At 37.0% G+C, this 22732-nt stretch overlaps 1 protein-coding gene across 42 annotated transcripts in view; it reads right to left on the minus strand.

Moving 5' to 3' along the window:
- Window positions 1-22732, minus strand: part of RIMS1 (regulating synaptic membrane exocytosis 1) — a 546022-nt gene that overhangs the window by 64566 nt on the left and 458724 nt on the right. For 19 of the 42 annotated variants that reach the window (XM_053601816.1, XM_053601824.1, XM_053601823.1 and 16 more), the window contains one exon: window positions 13925-14160. The exons of 14 other annotated variants lie outside the window; for them this stretch is intronic. In XM_053601816.1, the coding sequence (XP_053457791.1) occupies window positions 13925-14160 (236 nt within the window). The remainder of the gene's footprint in view (window positions 1-13924; window positions 14161-22732) is intronic. 9 more of the 42 variants (XM_053601825.1, XM_053601822.1, XM_053601820.1 and 6 more) reach the window with 2 other exon arrangements.

A 22732-nucleotide genomic window follows, 5' to 3' on the forward strand; every position in this document is an offset into this window, starting at 1 on the left:
CTTATTTAAAAAGCAATTACGGTAGATCTCTTATCCACAGGCTTCCTCTGGCTCTATCCCCGACCAAGGATAGATTTTAAAAAACATCTGGGCATATTTGCATTTCTTATCCAAGTATTTTCACATGGTTAGTAGACCTTTACCAAGTGAATTATACTTCCTAAATGTACATTTTATAGTTCAGTACTTTTCTAATGAAATGTTAATTTTATCTTACTTCTACTGTGAAGTAGTTATCAGCACCAAATTTTACTACCTTGATATCTTAAAATGATAATTATCTACTTTAGTCTATAAGAGAGTTAATATTAAAAGCAAAAAGGTTGAATTAACTGATTAAATGTATCCAGATAAATGTTCAGGTGCTTTGGATATGATATACAAGATGAAAAAGAAAGGGAAAAGGAGGTAGCAAAATAATGCACAGACCACTTCTACAGCAATCCCTCAGTATACTCAAGGTGTTGGTTCCAGGACCCCCTGTGTATACCAAAATTAAAGTCAGCCTTCCTGAAGGAGGGCTTTTAATTCCTACAAATTTCAGATCCACATTTGGTTGAAAAAAATCCAAGTGTAAGTGTGCACCCTCACAGTTCCAACCTGTGCTGGTTAAAGGTCAGTTGTACTTGTTAAGTGCTGCACAGGCTGGGGTGAAGTGGCACTGCAGCCTGGACATCCAGCTCCTGGGTTCAAGTGATCCTCTTGCCTCAGTATCTCAAATAGCTGGGACTACAAAAGTGCACACCATGTATGGCTATTTTAAAAAAATTTTTGTAGAGATGGAGTCTTGACCAAATTGGTCTTGAAATCCTGGCCTCAAGCAGTCCTCCTGCCCTGGCTTCCCAGAGGGCTAGTATTATAGGCATGAGCCACCACGCCCAGCCAATTTCCTAGAAATAACAAAACCCAACACAGAAGTATTGCCCTTAAAACTTAGGTACTGAGAACGGCTTGTCATAATGGTAAGATAAAATACCATAATATGATCAACAGATTAGCCACTGAACATGAAATTTTGACTGAGCAACTGTTATACTCAATCATCCAAAAGACATTTACTATAATTATTCTGCATGACATGAAGGGACTGTTGTCCGAGACTCAAAAGAAAGAAAAAACGCCTGATACCTGGTGATTATCCTTGAGAAACTCTCAAGTTCATCTTGGGACAAGACCTCTAAAATATTTATGGGGTAAAGATGTACAGGGTGTCCGCAAAGTTCGTGTGTGATTTTACCATGTTAAATTATTTTAAATGTACACAAACTTTATGGACACACTGTATTTAAACAGCACCACATAAGAATCAAAAAAAAAAAATAAATAAATGAAGTCTTATAGGACTTAAGATAGTTACTTTTGGCCCTGGTAGGAAGTTGCAATTAGGTTAGGGCATGAATGAAGAGGATTTTGTTAGGCAAAATGACAAACGAAGAACTCGCCCACTAGACAGGTTAGCTCCTGCGAAGGTGTAACAAAGAAGCTTTAAGCCACGCTGCGTGCCCCTCAGCAAGGGGCAGGTCTGAGGCAGAGCAAGAAATGAAGTTACACACGCGAGAGACGGGAAATAAATAAAATGCATATTTACTCAATGTTAAATAAAGAGTAGACATTTGTAACTAATACACATCTCGTTGGTTTCACATGTGCACAGTACCTATGACACCAACACTGTCAGTTAAATTATCCAATAAATTCATGTCTATGGGGACATTCCGTGGCCTTAGTAGCAATGTGTTAGTGGAACTGCATGGGCGCAATTCACATTACAGTAAGAGGAAGACCGGGGGGCTTATGAAGAAAGAGACAGAATATAGAAAACTCTTTTAAAAGTTTCTTTCATTCAAGCCAACTTTTGTGTGCCTGGTATACGCTTTATGCCTAGTGCTAGGGATGTGACCGTCTGTGAAATAACAGCTACACTTCCTGAGCACGCAACTCGGAAACTTGGAGTTGAGTGAAGTGTTTTTACTACTTTGTGGAAGCAGCAAAGTCAGAGGTGGATTTTTAGGGCATAGGTGAGGATGTGCAGAAGGTTCACTCTGGAGAATCACTGTGGCTAACGAGAGACACCAACAGGTTCATGACATAAATGTGAAGATGACAGGAGCACGGAAAAAATGAAAGTCATGGTAATAGGGCCGGTTAACTCTGACTCTGAGAAGCAGAGAACAATAATAGAAAAGACCATTGTCACTGGTGTCTCATTCTGCACCACAGGCACTAAATTCATGGCTTAGAACAGAGGTTAAGAAACTTTCTCTTTAAAGGACCAAAGATTGAATATTTTTAGTTTTGTGGGCCAAGCAGTCTTTGACTTTGCAGAGTGAGAGTAGCCACAGACAGAATGTCAATGAATAGATGAGGCTGTATTTCAATAAAACTGTATTTTCAACATGAAAATTTGGTTTCATATAATTTTCACAGCACAAACCATTATTCTTATTTTGGTTTTTCAACCATTTCAAAAAATGTAAAAATCATTCTTAGCTCACAAAACAAACAATCAAACAACAAAAAAAAACCCTCAGGTTTTCTGAGCCGCAGTTTGCTGACCCCTGACCTAATATACTAATAATGAAGGTTGAATAAAAGAGCAGAAGAGGGAGGGGCTGGTAAGGCGAACCTGGATCACTCTCTTGCAGCTTATTCCTAATTTGGGATCAGTGCACTTCCGGGAGGGAGTCTGTAACCGCCTGTCATGTACCTGCACAAAGTGTTGTGTGAGCAAGACCAATTGACTGACAGTCAAAAGAGTTTGAGGTTGCTGTGAGCTGTGATGGCACAGCACTCTATCAAGGGCTACAAAGTGAGACTCTGTCCTCCCCACAAAAAATACCCTTTAACTTCTTGTTTTCCTCCGGAGTCTTTTCCAGATCCTCTTCCCTTGTTCTCTACATCTCCTTCGTAAGCAACTTCAGTGATTTCAACTGCCATGTATGTGCTCAACACAGAACTGGCGAAACGGCCCTTTCCCAGTAGTCAACTTCTTAATAAACGGCAACATCATTCACCCTTATCTCTGAGATTCCTCTCCTTCCTATGCCCACAAATTTCCTTCTAGCTCTTTCCAAACCATCCTGGGACAAGGCTGCTTGAATGGTCTCATAAATGCACCTTCTTTTTAAAGTTAAAAAAGGCAAGATAATAGAACCAAAGAATATTATTAATGCCCAGTTGTTTTAAAAAGCTATATAAAAATGGTATGTCTCTGTGTGTACATACAGTTTCATGGGATTACGGCAAAGTAGTTGAGAACACAAACTCTACTTCAACTTCTAAGAGTTGTAGGGCTTCCTTTTATTTATGGAACCAATAAAACGGGAACAATAATAGCACCTCCTGGTTATAGTTTGTGGACTGGAGAAACTCATACATGCTACGCAACTAAAACATTGGCTGGCATTTATTAACTGCTCAAGAAATTACAACTATTGCTGCTAATGGTTCTTATCAATATGAGAAGATTAGCCAATGACCCACTAATATTTCACACTGAATTTGCAGGAGTGATGTTGCAGGAATTTTATATATCTTCTTTTTGCTTTTCTATGCTAAAAATGTGAAAAGCGCTGGTAAATAAAAAAAGTTTCTTTAAAATCACTTTGCATTAAATGAGTATGCATTATAAATGGTCATCTGCCTAAAAATAATCAGTTACGGGGCGGCGCCTGTGGCTCAAAGGGGTAGAGTGCCGACCCATATGCTGGAGGTGGTGGGTTCAAACCCAGCCCAGGCCAAAAACGGCAAAAAAGATAAATAAATAAATAAATAAAATAATCAGTTACGGCTGGCATTCTTTCTTTCTTTGGGATACCACCCCTTCTCTCCTCCTTTTCTTTCACCCCATCTTCTCTCTCACTCCTTCTCTCTCACTCCTTCCCTTTCTCTCATACAAAATAAACTTACACTTTTATGTTCTAAAAAAAAAATCCGTTACATCATTAACTTCCTAAAATATTATAACAATCATTCTGAAATTGTTCTCATGCTTAATAATTACCTTAGTACAGTTAAAAATAATTATCACCATAGGCAAATTATTGGAATACTTAGCGTTGTGCTTTGAAGGCACTTGGTAAATTTAGTTTCCTTTCCTTCTCCAAATCCTGAAATACAGATTAATTAGAAAAGTTAGTTCCATTCAAATCAACGTTTTTTTTTTTTTTTTTCCTGCCAGACTAACTTACGAGTGTATCTACATCTTAGCTGAACTCAAAATTTATAGTTCAGAGCAAGGACAAGAACAAACAGAGGCCAGCCACTGGAGTATGTTTGAAAATACTAATCCTTATTAGGGCATCTCTTCAGCAGATGAGTTACTATAGCTGAATCAAATCTCTATTAACAGTAGTGAATTCCTCAGCCAGACAGCAACAGTAAATAAAAGAGTCCATGCTTACATTAATGTGATGGTTTTGCAGACTTGAGAATCATTTCTGGCACCATGATTTTGCACTAGGGAAACAAAGAACGTGAAACATTATGTTCCTTGGAATGTTTTTCCTGTGCCATTAGATGAATCAAATAAATGAGGCATGGATAAGGAATTCAGATTTCAGCAGAATTTTAATCCTTAGTAGCTCTCAGTTTCTGAAACTTTGAGGGGGGAGAGCTGCTTCCTTTATGAGAATTTTTGGTTTAGATTGTTAATAATCAGCAGAGCCTGGAAAACATTTCCTAGAACATTCAAAGGATGTATGTTCCTATAAACGTATTTTTCTAATGGATAGGGCAGAGAGTCTTTACAGAGCAATATGAAACCTTAAAATATAGAGAGCATTTTGGGAAGCTGTATGGTGGGGGAAAGAAAAAATAAGTCTTGGAACAAACGTAAGGTATTTTCTCAGGGTAAATAAAGCATACTGTCCAAGCAGGTGCTCATTTAATGTATTTTATGAATTGTTTTCCCTACATGTCTTTTGGGGACAAAACCAAGAAAAGATTAGCAGAAAGGGGTTTCATATTTTGGACATTTCTTGTGTAAGTATTGCCTAAGGTCAATGAGAATTTTAAAATACTGCCTTAAACTCCCAGGAAATTAGGTTATTCTAGCATTATCCCTTTAGGTGTAAATGGGTTACAGTTATAGTTTTATCAGTATATATTAATTCTTTTCTTGACAGTGGAACAAGGGCAATTTTGTTAGTTTTTACGATTTTATCTTGAGAAGTTAGTGATATAATTCTGAAATTCATAAACTCTTATTAACCTATTTTGAAATAAAACATGCATAAATCTACCTAAAACTTTTAAAAATATATTTTTGCTTATACAATTTTGTTGTACAGTGAATTCTATAAAGCTTTGAACTCTACTATGGAATTGTGGACTCTACTCTGGGCCTCTTGAAATGCTTCATTCCCTTGATAATGATGAAATGATTGTAATTTCATAGAGATAAAATACCAAAGCAAAAAAAAAAAAAAAAAAAAGGCTTTTAGAACCATATTCAGAAAGAAAATGAGATTTTCATTTTCTTTTTTTTTTTTTTTGAGACAGAGTATCACTTTGTCGCCTGCAGTAGAGTACCTTTAGGTCACAGCTCACAGCAACCTTGGGCTCAGAAGACTGATTCTCTTGCCTCAGCCTACCGACTAGCTGGGACTACAGGCGCCTACCGCAATGCCTGGCTATTTATAGAGATGAGGTCTCACTCTGGCTCAGATTGGTCTCAAACCTGTGAGTTCAGGCAATCCACCTGCCTCAGCTTCTCAAGTGCTAGTTACAGCCATGAGCTACGGTACCCAGGCAGAGAATGAGATTTTCTGGTCACCCTGAGAAGTAGTAATCTTAATAGGTAAGAGAGAGAAGGCAGAGCTTCAATTTATTCTAATAAGAATATTGTTCATGCTAGCAACAGTCGAACTCAATAGTAAATGGAAAAACATGACAGGTGAACATCTAAAACAAGTTTAAGAATCTAGACCTAGGGCGGCGCCTGTGGCTCAGTGAGTAGGGCGCCGCCCCCATATGCCGAGGGTGGCGGGTTCAAATCCAGCCCCGGCCAAACTGCAACCAAAAAATAGCCGGGCGTTGTGGCGGGTGCCTGTAGTCCCAGCTGCTTGGGAGGCTGAGGCAAGAGAATCGCCTTAAGCCCAGGAGTTGGAGGTTGCTGTGAGCCGTGTGACGCCACGGCACTCTACCCGAGGGCGGTACAGTGAGACTCTGTCTCTACAAAAAAAAAAAAAAAAAGAATCTAGACCTAAATAGGTTTTACCTCAAAGTCTCAAAGAATGTGGCAATACGATCTCGAAGACTCTTCTGGTGGTCTCAGGAATCCTGGTGGCAAGGCAATGGAGAGGCCCAAAGGTAGGGGATGACAGTCTTTTCTTTATCCATTTTTATTTATTTTTTTATTAAATCATAACTGTGTACAATTATAGGGTACAATGTTCTGGGATTACAGTTTTGAAAGACAAAAGAACAGCCAAAGTGAACCAGATACCTGCAGGGGAGGCCTTGATCCCCCATAAATGTTTTTTAAAGTTACGTTTCAGATGACCTGCGTTATCCAGACTTAGCTGGAACTCCAGGGCCGCTCAGCAGCTCTCTCACTCCTACTAATTGATTTCTCACAACACTCCTCTCCCCATCTCTCACTCTCTCCATTTGCTCTTTCCTCATTCCCACTGAGAAAATCGAGGATCTCTGACTCAAATTCCTTCAGCTTTCAATATTTCTACTGCAATATTTTTCCGTATTTCAACTGTTTCCTCTTTTCAATCAAACCCAGGAAAAGAATCATCCTGCCCGTGTCCTTGAATTATCCCCTCTGTTTTGTGGAACTTTGCACTATTAATTACAATTCTTCTTCTTCTTTTTTTTTTTTTGGAGACCGAGTCTCACTTTATCACCCTGGGTAGAGTACTGTGGAGTCACAGCTCACAGCAAGCTCCAGCTTTGGGGTTTAGGCGGATTCTCTTGCCTCAGCCTCCCAGATAGCTGGGACTATGGGCGCCCACCACAACACCTGGCTATTTTTGTTGCAGTTTGGCCGGGGCCGGGTTTGAACCCGTTACCCCTGGTATATGGAGCCTACCCACTGAGCCACAGGCACCGCCCTAATTAAAATTCTTTGTATTGCATCTTTTAATCTGTCCATCTGGAGGTGTTCTTTTTACATTTCATCCTGGAGAAATGCTCAGATCCCTTTGTTCTGAAACACTGTACCTTCCCTTCCCTTCCCCTCTCTCTCTCACACCCCCCTTACTCCTAGTACCTTCTCAATTACAGAGTTTGGTACATGAAAAATGCTTAATAAATACCAATAGAATGAAAGAAAATGGGACTGCTCACATTTGATGTCTTTCATTCCTAATGCTCAACTTCCTGAAGATAAGACAGTAAGAAGTGCCTCTGCATATCCATGTTCCACTTCCAGCACCCTCTCTCTGAACAGCTTTAGGGGTGGCGTGGGCAGCTCGACTCTCTCCCACACCCCTGGATCCCACACTCACTCCTGTAGCAACTCCTGTGCTAGCTCTTCCTTCCCTGACTAGAGCCCCTTCCTAAATCCGGCCGGGGCAGTACTACCGCGGAGACGGATGAGGGATGGTTAGAGACAGGGAGCTGAAATCAACGGCAAAATGGCAAGCGGACTGGGCCCCGGCCGTGCTGAATCCTCTCCCAGACTTGAGACATCGTTCTAGCTTCACTCCCTTCTTACTAGTCTGTCCAAACAGGAGGTCAAGAATAGCCATTAATAGCCATAGGTTAACAAGAGCCTCTGTTTAAAATTCTCACCTCCCTGGAGACTGTTCCTCCTTCTCTTCGGCACTCCTTTGCTGGCTCTTCCTCCCTGCCCCGCTAGCCCTTTCATCATCTTTTCCCTTTGTCCCTCGTCATTTGTTTCTACATGTGGGATTTCTCCTTGTCTTCTGTCAAGTTTACCTTCAGGCCATTCCTTTTGCGGAGTAAGCTCCGCCCTGCCCTTCCCGCTTCCCTTGCTCACTGTGCCGTCATCTTTCAAAGATGCATTAGTCTCCACCTGACCTCCCTGCAGCCATGTGAGCTGCCCCCTGATGTTTTTTCCTACACTTCCTTCCAGTTTAAGCTTCCTCGGGTACAGTTGCTTTTCTTCCCTTCTCTTGATTACAAGTCCCCATCAAATGGTGAAAATGGTGAGCTACGTCACTGACGGCTTTCAAGGCCTGACCCTGACCTTCCCTTGAAACCTATTTCCCAATACAGACCTTTCGTATACCTTTGCTGTAGCCAAACTGTGTTCACGGACAAGGACTAATTTATTGATCAGATAATATATATATATAAATATATATAATATATATATCTTTTGGTATATATATAATTATATATTCGGTATATAAATATAATATACATATATCTGTGGGTTATTCTTTCCTTTATTTTTCTTTTCCACAAAATTATTAGCCTTTTAAAAATTTCTGCAAAATTATTTTATGCATCCTGGACACAGGGATTTTTACAGGAAAACAGAGGTAGCCAGAAGCAGAGACTCCAGTCTTCTGCAAATGTCTAAACTACAACGGATAATGCTAAATGTGCCAGGTCAGGAAGAGAGAAGGACAAGTTTTTGGAGGGCAGCTAGACCAGAAGTGGGGTGGCTGCAGGCTGGAGGGACCCAGGCCCTGCTCCTTGCACCCTGGTGTAGCACAAAGGAGAGAAGGAATATGTGAAAAGCACAGAGTGACCGAAAGATACTTTAAAAATACAGGTTCAGATTCTTCTACTCAGAGAGAGTGTGGATCATTTTCAAGTCATTACAATTTTTCTGTTTATCTGTATCTGTAAGTTTTTTTTTTTGCACAACTTTATAGCTATTATTTTGCTCACAGAAGTAGCCTCCAAATTTTGTACTTGTAACAAGTTGGCAGTGGGGACAGAGGGCTAGATTTAGGAAGCAATTCACGGAGAAAAAAGAAAAGAAAAGAAAAGAAAAAGGTACCAGTGAATGTTGAAAGAATAGAAGACACCAGGACACCAGGTAGAATGAAAGGGTTTTAAGGAGGGTCTTTTTTTTTTTTTTTTTTTTTTTTTTGAAGGGACATAGTTTCACTTTGTCACCCTCGGTAGAGGGCTGTGGTGTCACAGCTCACAGCAACTTCCAGCTCTTGGGCTCAGGCAATTCTCTTGCCTCAGCCTCCTGAGTAGCTGGGACTACAGAAGCCCGCCACAACGCCTGGCTATTTTTTTTTTTTTGTTGTTGTTTTTGTTTGTTGTTGCTGCACTTTGGCTGGAGCTGGGTTTGAACCCACCACCCTTGGTATATGGGGCCGGTGCCCTACTCACTGAGCCACAGGTGCCGCCCATAAGGAGGGTCTTAAAGAAAAAAAACTAGACAGGGGAGAAAGAAATTTTAATGGTGAAAAAGTGTTGGAAAGGTACAGAATATTTACTACTAAGAATGGGTTTGTTTTTAGTAATGCTGGTAAATTATAATTGACTTAATTATTCAAAAATCATAATAAGGTCTTGTAATATTTTTTATGATTAGAGTGTAAATACCAAAAATCCTGTGTTTAGGGAATAAAAACCTAACAAAGCGTCTCTAGCAGTTAATGATATAATAAATAATACTTCTACTGAATGGTTAAAGCAAAATCATCTACCAATTCCTCCCACCCATATCCAATTTTTATGATTGAAATGACCACTGATGGAATGTTATGTCCCCTCATCATGGGGGACTGAAATCTTTGACCAATTTCTCTTTCTTCTCCTTTTGTAACACACATACACAGGGCAGAGTTTATTTTGCTTGGGATTTTACTTTACATTTTATCACTTAGTTCTTTGGTACATGTGTAAATTTTTTCCTCCCACTGGGGATGATACTTCTGTGCCTGGCATAGTACTGCAGATATAGTTATCCAACACTATAAGATAAAGTAAATTGAGTAATTTCTAGTCCACGAGGCTGATGTGATGATATTTTACATTTATGAGTGTGTTCTTCATAAAAGTTAATCAGCAATCATAGCCTCCATTGTACAAAACTTATTCATTCTAAGATCTGTCCTGAGATTTCCTTCCTCTTATATTGAAGAGGGGTATCCATGATTATTTAGAAAACAAATCTTTCATGTAGTTTAGGATCCACATAGCTTCTCCCCACACACCATATCTAAAGGGGAGGAAACACTCACCATTTTCAACATTTAGTCAATGTACTTGTTCCCTCTGCTTTGGAAAGTCCTGTGTTTGTGATCTTCCTAATTTATTTATGTTTTTATACGTAGGCCTCACATCAAGAAAGCCTCTTCAAATTTCACTGAGAGAGTGAAATTTTCTGTGGTCTGTAACACTCGAACACTGGCATCATTGCCTTTTCGGAGCTTAAATATTTATATATGTTTTGCTCTATTATTCTGTCATATCCTGAATGGAACACACACACACACATATGTAGCTTAAAAGGACATGGAAAAATCTCTATAGAAACTTAGATACATATCAGTTTTATTCACTTAGACACATGAACATTTGTTATTTTTATGACACCACCGTCGTTTCATTAGTGTGTTTAGGAATGATTTTCCATAGATTTGAAGACCCTTTGCTATAATGCTTTCATTTATAAGTGAAGTGAGGATTACCACTGATGGAATGTTATGCAGTCAGCATATGGGGGAGCCAAATCTTCACGGTACCTAGGTTGGGTCACTAAACCAACATAGACTACAACTTTCTTCATGTTTAAAGCCCAGCTCTAAGTTTACCTGTAGCTTCATTCAATTACAAAATATTTCTGGCTCAGAGACTTTTTAACATTTCCCATTCTCCACTACTTCATACCCTTGAAATTGAACTCAGCTACTGTTTGCTGAAAAGGTTTTTAGCTACAAGCTTGACTGGTTGAAGGCATTGACAAGCAGCACCTAGATTCGCTGTTTGGAAACCTCCATTATGCCACTCTTCTTGTTTAGGAAATATATTTAAAACGTCATTCCTCTCTTCATTATGAATAATTATATTATTTATAATTGAAAGACTATAAAATTGACATACACAATTGAAGAACACAGTAAATTAATACTGTTTTCTGATCAAAAACAGAAAAAATGATGTGCTTAACATATATCAAGCTCGGAAGAGCCAGTTGAACTTTACTTTCAGCGCTTCCCATTTTCATCTGTCACCTGTAATGGCAGAGAGAAGAGGGCCTGGAGAACTGGGTATCTCATTATAAAAGGCTCACTGTCAGAGACATCCTTAAAGACTGTTTTTTACCTTATGGCTACACATTTACATTAAACACAATATCTAACTTGTTTTACTACACAGGTTGTAAAGTAGACAACTATTTTAAATAACACGAACTTAATGGACACTTCAGGTAAGTAATGCTGTTTTCCTCCTGTAATCTTTGATCAATTGATGAGATTAAAAAATCTGTCATAATTACCCATTCGCTTGGGGGCCCCCTTGGAATGCCTCACCCTTTGAGATGAATGGTCTTGTTTCATAATGAAGACATGGACATCAGTCATACTAATTTTATTGAGATCAAGTACATATCAGATATTCTTTCTGAGGTGATGGGCCTAGAGAAGAAAGGGTTTAAGGAAAATTTTAGAAAAGGAGGGGAGTATTATACAGATTTAAGGGGAAAGTATTCTACAGGTTATTATCGAAAGGAAGGGATGGAAATTTTGAGATATGTGAAAACTGAGCTTGTTTCCCATGGGAAACTCAAGAGGTGATTTCTCACAGGAGACTGTAATTAAGGACTCTTTCCCCGGGGGAGAGGAATCCAGAAATACAGATTGGATGGTTAGACGCAGAAAGTGAAGTCATAAAAAAATGATATGTCTTAGAAGAAGAAATTACGAATTTTGGTGAATCTTTGTAGAAGAGATGAAACATAATCACTGATGGGAAAAAAAAAACCCACTGGTAAAAGATATGAGAGGGAGAAAATCAGGCTATGTGCTAAAACGGAGAGTAATGATGACGGAGGATTATCCATCTTTGTCACTTGTTTTAGAAACAATAAGAATGAAACCTAAAGGTGGATTATCAAATGAAAGGTACAGTTAAGATACAGAAATAGAAACAAAATTTTACACCTGGAAAGTTGACAGAATATCTAGTTCCACCTACCGTTACATAAACCAACTGAGGCCTAGAGAGAAGGAAAAGTTCATTGACTGATTTACTTGGGAGAGAACTATGCACTCTGCCATCATGGCTTCGTGGTCTAATATCCCTTTTTGTACCTGTACATTATCCTCTAAAGGGTATTTCATGTAAATTACTAACAGTGTAACTTCTGGGGAGGCAGACATTATTATTAAAGTTGATACATGACCATACTGAAAACTAACAAAGCGAAGGGCTGAATGTTTTCAGAACAATCATTTGAACCTACTACCTACATAAATAACACTCAAGTATAGTTGCTATGCAAAAATATTATGTTTTGTACTAAGAAAACTTGATTCTACTCAAGCAGTTAATGATACAGAGGGGAGACAGAGACAGAGGGAGAGAGAGAGAGAAAGAGAAAGAAAGAAACTGGGAAGTTGGAAGAGGAAAATAAACCATCTCCTAAACCTATAGCCTCTCACATAGGAAACACTGGTTTCCTTACATAACATTAGAGGATATTTCCATTTCATCTTAGTGACAAAGTATTTTGCAGTATGATGGTCAAAGCTTTCTCCACACACCACACTGTAAACCATAATTACCTCAAAACCAATAACCAAGAGCATCATAATGAAAAAAAATCAAAGAAACAGCACAAATAAAAAATGCCTCCTACTAGTGAAGAAATAGGACACTGAAGATAAATAATTCTCCTTCCCAATAAACAGAAGTAAAAGCCCATCTTACGGGATCACAAAGACACAGATTGATGAGACAGATGCTGGCCAATCAGGGTTCATTCTAATCCTACGATTTGAAGATGAATCAAATTTCCTACTTCTAATTTATTTGTCAATATATCCAGTAAAATTCAATTTTCAAATAAAGAATGCTGCAGGATACATATAAATAAATTTATGAAAGTGTTTGGTTATAGGTAAATTTTGTGACAAGGCTCTTGCTATTAGGAACAGAAAATGGAACCAATATTGATTACAAGAGGGGAAACAGGTGTTGAGAATTTATACCAGTTGAATTTTTCACTCACCTTTTCACATAGTATTGAGCATAGTAATGGCTTATCTGTCTCACCAATATTATATAATTTTAAAATATTATATAATTTTTTATATTTTACAATGCAAAAGTAATCACGCTCTTCTCTGTGCTTGTGTGTGTGAGTATATATGTGTGTATGTATATACACACACACACACAAACATACATCCTTAGCACACAAGGCTTTTAAGATTCATAAGCAGTAGAAGACATTTGAAACATAAATTCATATTAAAACATTATGCTTCGCATAAAACCACCAAACCGTTTTTCTAAAGTAAAAATCGCTGCTAGGTTTTTGCTTGCATTGAAACAGTAACAAGTATACTTCAATTATCATCTTAATACGGTACCTTGAATACTACATTTCAAGTTGCACAACTGACCTTCTTTTCTATAAAAAATAAAGACATAGCCTAAAATTGTAAGTAATTGAATTATGGAACATTTTGAAAGAGAGAATCCTGTTGCTTTTCTTGCATATACATCAATTTGGACCTTGGATACTTCTTTGCATTTCCTTGCATATTTGTAAATATGGTCTTAATATTGTTTTAACTTAAAGTATCTGACCACTTTACAGGTTAAAAAATGATCCCTTGTTAAGAGAGCTGCACAGAAGAAAAAAACAAACTCACGTAGTTAAACAGATTTTCAGAGACAGAAAAGTAAACTTTCTTCGCAGAGAACCAAATACACAGCACAGTCCCAGCACGAGCCACAGCGGGAAGATCAACTTGGTCTCTCCAGCAAGAACCAGAGGTGTTCAAGGTGAATTCGCATCACTCACCTGTCTGGCTAAGTTGGGACGTACTTCTGCTTCTTCGAGATACTATGGCAACCACTTTGGCACTCAGGCTGGACCTCCGCTTCTTCCCACCTGCTCGGACGGTACCCACGGCTGTGTCTGACTGGCTGCCGTCATTATGCTCCAGGGAGTACATCTCGCCGCTCACACTGGTGCTCTTCACGATGGCTCTTCCTGATGTCCCCATCCGTCTGCCTTGCATTTTGGGGGTAAATGAACTATATTTACAAAGTAAAAACATATATGCATCCATAAATTACAGGTCAGCATAACTGAAACGCTAAATCTAATTTGTTTCGAAATAATCCAGACATATTTTTAGGGGGGAAAAAGCCAGTTGAACAGCAGTTTCTTTTAGCTATAAATATTCTAAGGTTCTATCACCAGCCCCCACGTATTTGCTAGACGTAGCTTCAAACAATGCCATTTCAACATGGAGTGATTTATAGACCTTTAAAGACCTTCCGATTATCAGAAGTCTACATGTTATCCTTGGGGAGGTGAACTTGCAAGAGCTGTCGTTACTATGACACGAAAGAAAAACTGAAATATTTAAATCAATAAGAAAAGTTCACATACATTCTTAAAAGAAAAATACAGTAAAAAGGACCGATACTCTTTGGATTTGCCACAAAGCAAGACCTAAGAAATGAAAACACTTATTTGTTCTAATTTCCTTTCAGGATTCCAACTCACAGACACGTCTTTTGCTGAAGCTGAGTGAGTCTTAGCACCACTGCTAAGAAGACAAAAAAAGCGCTTTGGGATGAAGTTTTCCCTCCTTGTTTCTCATCCCTTCACGCTTCATCTCCTCCCCACAAACTTCCACGTCTCATTTTCTTCTTTTGGTGCTTCACACTTCCATGCTGTAGGCTGAGACTTTTTTTCCTACTGAAATTTACTTATCCCAGATTGTACAGTCTGTGTGAACAGGCTCATTCTCTTCTCCAATGAACACATTATTGTTAAGAATTTTAGGCACCATGAAAGGTTGGCAGGGAAAAAAATATCCTTTCTACTAGCTGAGTAAACATACATCTGAGAGTTGAGGAGTGGGGCAGCAATCGGGGAGCATGGATGCCAGGGGTTCTGGGAGTCTTTTAAATTACATTGCACATGCAGCTCTATTAGCCATCTAGCTTGGTCCCTTTGGTCCAATACAGACCTGGTTGATCTATCTAAAATAACCCTCTCAATTTTATGTTTCCTTAAAATATTTGCAAAAACTGACTTATATTACCCTTACCACCATTTTGATATCCCATTTTAATTTACAAAATGCACATTACCTAATATGGCATCTTTTAACAGTCATGATATTTAATATGAGAGTCAAAATTAATCTTAATAAAACTACAAATGATAAAAGAGTCTTAGGGATTATGTAACATGCTTGTGATTACATATATAATAAGTATTTCTGCTAAAAGGGAAATTGGTATGGGAGGAGCTCAGAAAGGTGGGAAGGCAAGATCAGGAAGGCTTGTAAGTTATGGAGAAGAGACATGATTGGTCTCAGGATCTTTCATGGATTGTGAATTGAAAACTGAGGGCGTTCTCTGATGAAAATGATTTGGAACTTTTAATCCTTAGCTGTATTACTTGAATTAGTCCACATCAAAATTCTGATAGTAAAATATTCTTAATATTTTTATTCCAATCAGCTTTTCATCAACCCTAAGTTTTCACAGTCTTTTGCAATCTGTTTATTTTGTTATGCATTTTATGCAAATTTCTTTTAAGACCATTAATGAGGAAAGTATTAGATATGACAAGTCCAAAGCTGATTCCTGTGAGATCTATAGTCCCAGCTCCAGTGGACTTTCTTTCCTGGTAAATATTACAGTCAATTTCTTCTGTGTCCTCACTGACTTATTTGAATGCATTTTCTAAATCTGCCAGTAGTTTTAGGTCTACTATTACCACCTACTATTTCTACTACTTTACTTGCAGAATTCTGCTGGAGGATCTGCAGAAATGTCAGATTTGGTTAGTTTCACACTCATAATGTTCATCCTCAAAAAAACACCACAAACTGAGAACTCAGTGGTTTTTTTAATCTTTTAACGACCTTTTTAGCATACCCCCCATAGTAGTTATTGAAAAGTTCTCTTTATAGTAAAGTATGGACTAAGTAACATGTACCTTTTCTCCCATTATTTCCATAAAAGTGGAATTCTATTACAGCTTTCAATTTGCATTTGAAAAATCAGACCACAAAAATACTATTGTGAAATTATGGACAATGTTCTTTAGGTTATTGAAAGCTTAAAAGTACAGTAAAACGTTTCTATAATATTTCTATCATGAAATTTATTTAAGATGAACTAGGATGATTCAAAATGATTTTTTAATGGATACTCAACTCTAGCATTGAAACGTTCTATAAATATTGACAAATAAAAAATATGAAAAAAATAGGGAAATCTATAGAGTAAGTCTCACCAGTAGGAAGGAGTTAAGAAGTTATATAACGACTGCGTGAATAAAATATATGAGGCGTTTTTCCCTCAATAAATGAAATCCTTGTTTAGATGCTAGAAAGCAGTCTTATATGACTTGGGGACATGCGTAGCTTCTTATAGAAGCTGGAAGAGTATATTGTTCAATGAAAACATGTTAAGGCATTTTCAATTTTTCTAACTGAGGAGGATTGATTTTGGAGGCTTCAATCAGTCAGATAAGTATAATCAATATGAAGGTTCCTGTTTTAGCACAAATATGCCCTTTATACCCCTATTTCTTAACTTTAATTTGTTCTGTTTCTGTTGCTTGAAAAACTATTCCTATTATTTATTTGTGCTTGAATTCTTTACAATGCATTGAAGGCTTTCTACTTTATGAAGCTTTTTAGAATCATTCTGACTACTGTATCCTGGCTCTTCACTTTCTATTTTGCACTGGTTATATTAAGATTCTGATATTTTATATAAGCAAGCATCTCACGCATCACTACAGCACCCTTCCCACTGCTGACTGAACTGATATACAAGTGAAAAAAAGTTATTAGTACACAAACAGATTGATATAGCCTACCTTTAAAAAATTAAACAAAAAAAGCCATCTATCTTTTTGATTCCCTCTCTTCCTCCATACACTGACTTTTTGTTGAAATAGCTCCTCAAGGAGTTGCCTGTATTTCCTCTTCTCTGATTCCCTTCTGAACTAATTTGCATCAGCCTTTGTCCCCACCATTTTGCTAAAACTGTCTCTTATCAAAATCACTGATGATGCCACATGGCAAAATCCAGTGGATCACTTCTCAGTCCTTATACTTTTGACCTCTTAATAAAGCATTTCCTTCTCTTAGTCTGGGAATACCCCATTCTCACGGACATTCTAAACTTGTGCCTCAGTGGCAAGATCTTGGTCCTATTTTACTGCTAAATATGGGAGTTCCTTAGGAGCCCAGCCCCTTGAATATAGTTTTCCAAATGAAACTAACTCTCTAGATGTCTCACCTGGTCCCAAGCTTACATATTCTCTATATGCTGCAGAAATTGTTTTTAATCCATCCTGTACTCAACCCTGGACTCCAGATTTATTCATCTGGCTGTCAACTAATACGCCTGGTTAGACAGGTCTAATAAATCCTTCAAACAAAGTATTCAACTCCCCCCAAAGAAAAACCCTGCTATCTTTCCAATCTTCCATATCACATATTAAAGAGATCCATTCATCTAATTACTGAGTTATCATTATTTCAGAGTAAAAAGAAAATGTATAAACTTGAAGACACACACCCACAGAGTTGCCTGTTTAACTTACCTTTCAAAGCCTTGCTTGAGCATTCTCTAACAAGTCGCCCTAAGTCATGTGACTCTCCAGGGAAACGTAAAATTTCTGACTTAATATTATTCACTCTTATAATTATGGTCCAAATATTTTACAACTCCATAAATTAGAGGTTAATTTGAAAAAAATTGATAAAGGGCAAATGTTAACTCTCTGGTGGGCAGAATAACAAACAGGTTATGGCTTTATTGATCCAGAGCACATTTCTACTTTGATTCAAACTTATTCTTTCCAGCATTCCTTTTTTTTTTGTCAACGACTGTACATGTGTATACATAAGTACTTGAGTTTCTTGGATCATCTTTGAAACTATCCTAGTGGTTTTCTCACTAATGAGTCAATTAAGACTTCGGCATTTGATATTTTTCTGATGATTATGTTTTAATTTTGAGAATTATGTTTTGATAGAGTTGGAAGTCTCACTGAAGAGGCTCAAGCCCCCTCCTTGAGCTTTGCTGGCCAAGCAGGGTGTTTCATGAGGACTCTAAGCCCATGATGCCTTTCCTGGCATCTAGATTTAATCTCAAAAGGCAACAGTACAGCATCTGTTTCTGTTTTTCTTTTGACTCTGGTTTTCCATGTGTGTTTTGTTTGTTTGTTTCTGGTTCTGGTTCTTGGCTCCAATTTTGCTTTGCTTGTGATTAATAATACATTCCCAACTAGCGGCAGCAATAATAGGGACTCTGTCTGTGAATGAAATCTGTCAGATGCCAGATCAACAGATTTCAATTTATCAGGGATACACCGAAAGTTGTGTGGCAGACGACAGAAAATCTGGTTTGTTAGTCTTTTTTGCATGACTATTTGTGTGCTACTAAAAGTCCACATCACTCAAGAAAATGTTTTGTGCATACTAAAAGAAAACAGCCCTTTACACTCAAGGCTTAGGTTTACATGTTAATTTTAGACCTAAGGCTGAGTGCTTAACACTAAAACAGCAGTTCTCTTTAAATGTCTTACTTTGCCTTCACCCTAGAGATAGCAGTCCCTGAAGACTAATGTTAGATCCTAAGGCATCTTAAATTTAATAGTGCCTGTGTTAGGACCAATCTACGTAAATTAACAAGTACTTTAAAGAATCCCCAGGAGAGAAATAAACTTAATTTTTAATAGTTTGAATCCCCAGGGGAGAAATAAAGTCTATTATCTATAGACTTAAAAAATTTATTCTTATGAAATCACTAAGTCAGAACAATTTTAATTTAAGAATCTTAAGTCCACAAACAAATCTTTGGAGATATCAGAGTAGTTTGATAATTTTGTCTTAACAACAGCTTTATGAAAAGCACTATGAGATTTCCGCTTCACATGTACTGAGATGGCTGTAAAAAAAATGAGACCATAACAAGCATTGATAAGAATTTGGAGAGAATGGAAACCTCAAAACTGCGGGTGGGAATGCAAAATGATGCAGCTGCTTTAGAAAACACTTTGGGGGTTTAAATTTAAAATATAGGTTAAATTAAATGCTATGACATGAATCTGCAATTCTATTCCCAGGGGTATACATAAAATAATTGAAAACATACATCTACACAAACTCTTCTATGTGAACATTTGTATCAGCATTATTTATAACAGGCAAAAAAGTGAAAACCATCCAAATGCCCATCAATTGATGAAGGAGAAAAAATGTGGTATATCCATACAATGGAATATTATCCACCATGAAAAATGAAATACTGATCGATGTTACAACATAGATGAAGTTGAAAACATTACAGACATGAAAGAAGCCAGTTATAAAAACCTACATCTTGTCTGACTGCATTGAAATGAAACACCTCATCATCACATCCATGAAGACAGATCAGTGATTGCTAAGGGCTAGCAGAGAGAGGCTTGGGAGTGCGTGCTAATGGGTTTATAGATTTATTTTGAAGGATGATTTAAAAAATAGTTCTGGAATTAGATAGTGGTGATGGTTGCACAACTTTGTGAACCACAGATCTGTACACTTTAAAAGAATGCATTTTATAGTATGTGAATTATAACTCAATTAAAAAAAAACCACTTTTATGTCCCCTTCCAGATTTTCTAAGGGGTATGTCATATAAGCATATGATTTTATTTTTTAAGATTTAGGTTGGTTTTCTCATGGACAGACAAATTACTCTGGAATTTCTAAACTTCCCATATTGATTTAACTTAATGTATATGCTAACATTCTTTCAATATGTTTAAGATTATGAAAAATGAAAACTGTAATTCTGAACCAACTTGGTTTCAACGGTAATTTAGATGGTTGAACTATCAGCTTAAACATAATTACCAACGGGAATTTAAGTTTAAGATCTAGCATTAAACTTAATAAAAAAATCTTTGGATATATGGACAATTTCTTAAGTAGGCTACTATGTAAAAACTTGGTTAATAAATAACTGCTTGGATATATAGCCTGTGATGCTCTATTATGACCTCTGAGTTTTGACTACGAAATAAAAGCTTATGTTGAAAATTGTTATTTACAGGCTGTGTGCAGTGGCTCATGCCTGCAATCCTAGCACTCTGGGAGGCTGAAGTGGGTGGATTGCCTGAGCTCAGGAGTTTGAGACCAGCATGAGAAAAAGTGAGATTCCATCACTAACAATAGCTGGGTGTTGTGGTGGGCACCTGTAGTGCCTGCTACTTGGGAGGCTGAGGCAAGAGTTTGAGGTTGCTGTGAGCTATGATACCACACCACTCTACCAAGGATGACAAAGTTAAGGCTCTGTCTCAAAAACAAAAAAATTGGTATTTATATGGGTAATTGCTTCTAAACTAGAAATAACAGTGATGAAAATCTGTAAATACATTTTCAAGATGAGATAATGGATACATTTTTATTTATCAAATACGAAGGTAAAAATTGTTTATTACAGTAAAATACCTTAAAAGTGAATGAAGATAGTAAAATACAGAACTTATATTAAAGTATACAAAATTTGAAGAAAAGTGAATTATTTATCCTGGTTTATTGTAGCTATAAATAATAAGTCTGAAAAACAATAAAATTATATCTTAGTAACTGGATACAATTGATTGAAATTCTGAGAATATAATAAGAAAGGTCTATGAATCTTTTATGGGTAAACATATTAATGTAAAACTGAAATTTGGTTTTCTCTTAGAGTGACTAGTTAATCTTAGAATATTTAGTTGAGAACAAATTAATTTAATCTGGAATAATGAGATAACTAGTAAGTAATGGGATCCTATGTACAAGCAACACTTAAAAGCGTGCATATGAAACCGATTTGGTATTTCTTTTATGTACAGGACCTTAGAACTACAAGTAAAGAAGGCCATTCCCCAAAGTTTAGTGGGTCTGGGGGGACTTCATTCTGATAGGTACTGAAGGTGAAGCTGGGGGTGATAACACTCTCACTCATATTATAAATTATACACATGATTTGGTCTGATATAACTGAGCAAAAAATGGCAAAGGTGGTTAAGAAGCTATATAAATTCAACCAAATTGAAGATGCTATCAATACTAATATGTCATTTTTTGAAAAAGAAGCTTGCTTAGATTTGCCATTTCTTGCACTTTTTTGACATTTCTTCTGCTGCAAATGGTTGATTTTTCTTGAATTTTAAATTTTTTTATTTTTAACTTTTATGGATACGTAATAGTTGTAAATATTTATGGAATACATGTGATACTTTAATATAGGCACACAGTGTGGAGTGATTGAGTAATTGGGGTACCCATCACCTCAAGTGGTTTTCACTTCTTTGTGTTGGGAATGTTCCAACTCCATTCTTTTAGTTATTTTAAAATACAAAATAAACTGTTTTTAACTATAGTCACCTTATTATGCTACTGACTAGTAGACCTTATTCGTTCCATCGGACTGTATTTTTACTCATTAACTCTTTATTCTCTCCTCACCACCACCTTCCTGGCCTCTGGTAACTCCCATTTTACTGTCTTTTTCCAGGAGTCCTGTTTATATAATTTTTAAGGAAGAGAAAATGTTACTAATTAAACTGTGGCAGGCCATCAATTATAAAATATGTACTGACTACATAGATGGTAAAATATAAGCAAGTAATGCACGTGGCATCAATTATGATAACAGATAATTGAGACACTCATTTCAAATAGGAATTTTTTTTTTTAAGAAAGATTGATAAAATTAAACATCATGGAGTCACTTTTCCGGAAATAGACTAAAAAAGACTGTGTATTGTCCTTAAAGTTAGGGGGAAAAGTATAAAAATTAAAAAAAAAAAAGACTTTGTGTTGCCTTGAGAAGCACAAGTGATGGCTCACTAAGACCTCATACTTACACCATGAGGTTTCTGAGTTTCACTTATTATTCCAATGTAAGATGGCTGGGTAAGATTTTGGAATAGGACAGACAGACAAATGCCACAAAAAAATCAACCTTCTTTCAGAAAGTGAGGATGCTTTCAGAAAAGGACTGAGAGGCTATTAAGATGGTTCCCACCATAAATTAACAACAAACTGAGCTGAGAGACAATCGGGAGTCAATTTTTTCAACCCACCTGTTAGCCATACTTCGATCACCCCAATTTGAATTGTAAAACCTACTGGTATAAAATCACTCATAATATCATTTAAGTATGTACATAACCTCGATATCTTCCTTTTGCCTTCTACAATCTAGGTAACTTATGTTTAGTACATTTACTTCTGATGCACTTACTGATATAGTTGGAGATACGTTGATCACTTTTAGTTTATTTTTTTAATCATCCTATCTCTGTTCTTTTTCTTATCTTTTTTGCCTAATTAAATTAGGTGTTTTTATTATTTCATATTTTTTCCACTGTTAGCATCGGAGTTGGGCATTCTGCTATTATGCTGTTAGTGACCTACCCTAAGATTCAGACATGCACCTGGACTTGTTCAAATCATCGTTAAGTTAGAACTGCTTCAAAGGAATGCAAGAGCTGTGTAACAGCTTAATTCCACCTCCTCCCCTTCCGCCTTTTATCCGGATATTTTATATATATTTGCTTCTATATATGTTTTAACTACCACAA

The sequence above is a fragment of the Nycticebus coucang genome, chromosome 9 (assembly GCF_027406575.1).
Source record: "Nycticebus coucang isolate mNycCou1 chromosome 9, mNycCou1.pri, whole genome shotgun sequence".
Classification (NCBI taxonomy): domain Eukaryota; kingdom Metazoa; phylum Chordata; class Mammalia; order Primates; family Lorisidae; genus Nycticebus; species Nycticebus coucang.